The following is a 5,000-nucleotide window of genomic DNA, read 5'->3' as shown; positions in this document are numbered from 1 at the left end:
ACTGCTCACACGCGCCGCAGATACCCTGTCAGTCTGTGGGAAACAGGGACCACGTCAGCAGAATTGATTAGTGATTGGCAGATGTGGTGCATGAAGACAGGAGCATGCTGGGTAATAACTCTTGTACAGGCAGGTCTTTTGTTTGATGCATCAGGACTCTGAATGTCTCTTTCCCTGCAGAATAACCGCTGTGTGTTCGAGTCGTGGGTGTGTGACGCTCAGGATGACTGTGGCGACGGCAGCGACGAGGAGAGCTGTCCCGTCATCGTTCCCACCAGGGTCATCACCGCCGCCGTCATCGGCAGCCTCATCTGCGGCCTGCTGTTGGTCATCGCCCTCGGCTGCACCTGCAAACTTTACTCGCTGCGCATGTTCGAACGCAGGTGAGGTCTTCCGCCGTGTAATTCCAGCCGTGTGATTGGTCGTTGTGAGCTGTGATTCGAGCTTTGTGATTGGTTTTTGCAGGTCATTTGAGACCCAGCTGTCTAGGGTGGAGGCGGAGCTACTGAGGAGGGAAGCCCCACCCTCTTATGGACAGCTGATCGCCCAGGGACTGATCCCGCCTGTGGAGGATTTTCCAGTGTGCTCAGGGAACCAGGTACAGAACCTCACCTGTCCAGTGTACTGTCAGCTTCACACGACCCTGATACTCACGTGACGCCGTCCCGTGAAAATCACTCTTGATTAGATATTTTCTGTGTTCTAATCTGTGTTAGAAGTTATTGATATAACAAAAGTATTGATAAAGGCGGGGCAGCACCTGGAGCCAAACGTTTCCATTAATAACTTACAGAGACGGTGAATCTGAGCCATGACATCACAGCACGCTGACCACAGAACGAGGAACAGCTCATGGTTCCGTCTCTGTAAATAAACAGGACTGTAACCTGGTTCTTTTGCCCTCAGGCGTCCGTCCTGGAGAACCTGCGCCTGGCTGTGCGCTCTCAGCTCGGCTTCACCTCCCTGAGACTCCCCTCTTCCGGTCGTCATAGCAACCTGTGGCGCCGCCTCTTCACCTTTTCGCGGTCGCGGCGTTCTGGTTCTTTGGCTCTGGTCTCTGCTGACCTGGAGGACAGCGCTGGGAGCACCGGAAGTTCAGGTTCTGACCTTCTGTCTCCGGACTCAGACGACACGGACACAGAGGGCGAGCGAGTGAGGGAGCGAGGCGTGGGCGCCGTGGGCGGCCCCGTCGCCCCCCTCCCTCAGAAAACCCCACCTTCCACCGCCGTGGAGGCCGTGGTTTCTGTGACAACATCCGCAACCTCCGTAAACCTGACGCCCACCCACGACCGAGGACACAATAGGCCCAGAGAGGCCCCGCCCCCCTCCAGATCTGTTACAGTGATAACCTCCAGTCCAGATCCTGAACTTCACAGCGACACCTCAGAACTACAGGCTCCGCCCACCTCCACTCTCCAGCGACTGGCCCAGAACCTTCATCGCCTTGCCAGGAACCTGACCAGAACCAGCCAGAACCTGCAAGACCAGACTTGGACCAATCACAGTCCACTTCGCCATCTGGAGACAGGAAGAGGCGGGACGGAGGCCAGCGAGCGGCGCGGAAGCAGAGAAGAGGAAGAAGACGTGGAGCTCCTGATCCCCGTCTCCGACTCTGACTCCTCCTCCTCCTCATTGGTCAGCGACGTGCGACAGCCGCTGCTGGAGCCACACCCCTCCTCTAACACAGGCCACGCCCCCCGCAATCACCGTGTAAACGGTGGTCGAGGAGGGCGGGATGGCCCCTGCGAACACTGCGGGATGGTCCACACGGCTCAGATCCCTGACGTCTGTCTGGAGGCCACCGGCAAGACTGAGAGCAGCGACGATGAGCTGCTGCTGCTCTGCTAACAGGCTAACTGACGGGCTAATACTGCTAACACAACACCTACAGCTAGCTAACATGCTAACTGACAGGTTAATGCTAATAATACCCAAAACCTACTGCTAGCTAACATGCTAACTGAAAGGTTAATACTAATAATACCCCAAACCTACTGCTAGCTAACATGCTAACTGACAGGTAAATACTAAAAATACCCAAAACCTACTGCTAGCTAACATGCTAACTGACAGGTTAATACTAATAATACCCAACACCTACAGCTAGCCTATGCTAACCTCTCTCAGTGCCAGCAGGATAACACTTCAGACTAGACTACAGCTAGCCAACATGTTAACAGATTATACTGGACTACAGCTAGAAGCATGCTAACACCTCAGACTGAACTAGCCATTGTGTTAACACTTGACACTGAGCTACAGCTAGCCAACAGGCTAACAGTTCCAAATGGATTACAGCTAGCCATAATGCTAGCACTTCGACTGGACTAAAACTAGGGATTATCTAGCACCTGTTAGCATGTCAGCTGGATTTAAGGTTAGCTCTCAGTGATGTCTGAGATGAACAGACCAATCAGAGACTGAGGCGAGTGATGTCACTGATTGAATTCTGATGTTATGAAACTCTCAGCTGTTATTCCCCTGGTCCGTCCGTTAAAACGCTCCCCTCCTCCCCGCAGGCAGACGTCCTGCTAGGTACGACTTCATGAACACTGACTTCCTCCTCATTGGTACGACGGTAAAATGTGTCCTGACAGAACAAACTGAACTTTAAACTCTGATCCAGATGATCTGATCCAGGAACCCTCTCTGCCTCTGAACCAGGACCAAGTTGGACTCACGATTTAAATGGTCCCCCCTCTGTGCTGGTTGGTGAGGGACGTGTGACCGACGGAGGTAGCCAAAGATAGCAGCTAGCAGGCTAGTTTTTTAGCCTAGCCTAGTGACGCTTGCTAAGTTGGTTCTCTGTTCACCAAATTAAACTCAAAGGTCCTCTAACGATAACAAGCTTTTTTGGAGCTTTCGACCGGATCATCAGATATGATAAGGACACCTGTTACCTGCAGTATTTATAATATACGCAGTTCTTCGTTACACCTTCCTGTGTTTATATATCTGTTCCTGATTATTGGCATTATCAGCAGTTGCAGGTCAGAGGCAGCGAGCAGTAGAACATTTATTCCCACTTCCTGTATCGGTCCTTGCCGCCGCGTTTACTGAAAATAAAGCACAACAACACGAGTCATCATTTTTATACTAGACAGCAGTTTGCTAGTGATTGATGCTAATGCTAGCTGGGCTACCTCCCAGGTCATGTGACCCTGATCACACTCATCATAGCGGACTGCACATGGTTCAGGTTCCCTTCTGGTTCCCTCCTGGTGTTTAACTTTCTACCTGTTCGGTTCTCTGAACATGTTCTTGATCTCTATCGGAATGTGTCTGTAGACTCTACAGGAACGTTCTGGGTCCGTAGACTCTACGGGAACGTTCTGGGTCCGTAGACTCTACGGGAACTGATCCATAGTAACATTCTGGTTCTCTCGACTCTACAGGAACGTTCTGGGTCCGTAGACTCTACGGGAACGTTCTGGGTCCGTAGACTCTACAGGAACAGATCCATAGTAACATTCTGGTTCTGTAGACTCTACAGGAACGTTCTGGGTCCGTAGACTCTACAGGAACAGATCCATAGTAACGTTCTGGGTCCGTAGACTTTACGGGAACGTTCTGGGTCCGTAGACTCTACAGGAACAGATCCATAGTAACATTCTGGTTCTGTAGACTCTACAGGAACATTCTGGGTCCGTAGACTCTACAGGAACAGATCCATAGTAACGTTCTGGGTCTGTAGACTCTACAGGAACGTTCTGGGTCCGTAGACTCTACAGGAACAGATCCATAGTAACATTCTGGTTCTGTAGACTCTACAGGAACGTTCTGGGTCCGTAGACTCTACGGGAACGTTCTGGGTCCGTAGACTCTACAGGAACAGATCCATAGTAACATTCTGGTTCTGTAGACTCTACAGGAACGTTCTGGGTCCGTAGACTCTACAGGAACAGATCCATAGTAACGTTCTGGGTCCGTAGACTTTACGGGAACGTTCTGGGTCCGTAGACTCTACAGGAACAGATCCATAGTAACATTCTGGTTCTGTAGACTCTACAGGAACATTCTGGGTCCGTAGACTCTACAGGAACAGATCCATAGTAACGTTCTGGGTCTGTAGACTCTACAGGAACGTTCTGGGTCCGTAGACTCTACGGGAACGTTCTGGGTCCGTAGACTCTACGGGAACTGATCCATAGTAACATTCTGGTTCTCTCGACTCTACAGGAACGTTCTGGGTCCGTAGACTCTACGGGAACGTTCTGGGTCCGTAGACTCTACAGGAACAGATCCATAGTAACATTCTGGTTCTGTAGACTCTACAGGAACGTTCTGGGTCCGTAGACTCTACAGGAACAGATCCATAGTAACGTTCTGGGTCCGTAGACTTTACGGGAACGTTCTGGGTCCGTAGACTCTACAGGAACAGATCCATAGTAACATTCTGGTTCTGTAGACTCTACAGGAACATTCTGGGTCCGTAGACTCTACAGGAACAGATCCATAGTAACATTCTGGTTCTGTAGACTCTACAGGAACATTCTGGGTCCGTAGACTCTACAGGAACAGATCCATAGTAACATTCTGGTTCTGTAGACTCTACAGGAACAGATCCATAGTAATGTTCTGGGTGTATAAAGAGAAAACAAAATATAGGAATTGAAACAACCATTCATGTGTTTGAAAGGTCAGAGGTCATGAGTCATGTTTACACTTCATATTAAACATAAAGGACTCAGCGATCCAGACTGGACCAGGTTCAGAACCTAAACCAACAGAACGAGATGGTCTGAGGGTTCAGTTCAATCTGGACACATTTACAAAGTGACATCAAAGTTCTGGATTCTGAACATTTTAATCCTTCCTGCTCCTCCTGTTCAGACTGACCCTCTCAGTTTTTGGTACTCGGCTCTTCGCTGACTCGTGTGACTGTATATTTATTATTATTATTATTGATAATGTGGTTGTTGTTACTATTATTTGTCATTGTTGTTGTTGTTGTTGTTGTTGTTGTTGTTGTGTTTCTCTGCCCGGCATGATTCCAGTCG

The 5,000-nt window shown here is 49.8% G+C and overlaps 1 protein-coding gene across 1 annotated transcript in view; it reads left to right on the top strand.

Annotated features, from left to right (window-relative positions):
• The window catches only part of lrp12 (low density lipoprotein receptor-related protein 12), a 17,958-nt gene that overhangs the window by 12,892 nt on the left and 66 nt on the right, over window positions 1-5,000 (top strand). Inside the window, exons 9-11 of the mRNA XM_038724435.1 lie at window positions 181-383; window positions 466-598; window positions 907-5,000. The exon at window positions 907-5,000 is cut by the window's right edge and continues 66 nt beyond it. Coding sequence (XP_038580363.1) covers window positions 181-383; window positions 466-598; window positions 907-1,848 — 1,278 coding nt within the window. The 3' untranslated portion in view covers window positions 1,849-5,000. The remainder of the gene's footprint in view (window positions 1-180; window positions 384-465; window positions 599-906) is intronic.

This window comes from Micropterus salmoides, unplaced genomic scaffold (assembly GCF_014851395.1).
Source record: "Micropterus salmoides isolate LMB-PRFRI ecotype aquatic unplaced genomic scaffold, ASM1485139v1 Ms_hic_scaffold_17, whole genome shotgun sequence".
In the NCBI taxonomy this organism is placed as follows: domain Eukaryota; kingdom Metazoa; phylum Chordata; class Actinopteri; order Centrarchiformes; family Centrarchidae; genus Micropterus; species Micropterus salmoides.
This window is presented reverse-complemented; position numbering and strand designations above follow the sequence as displayed.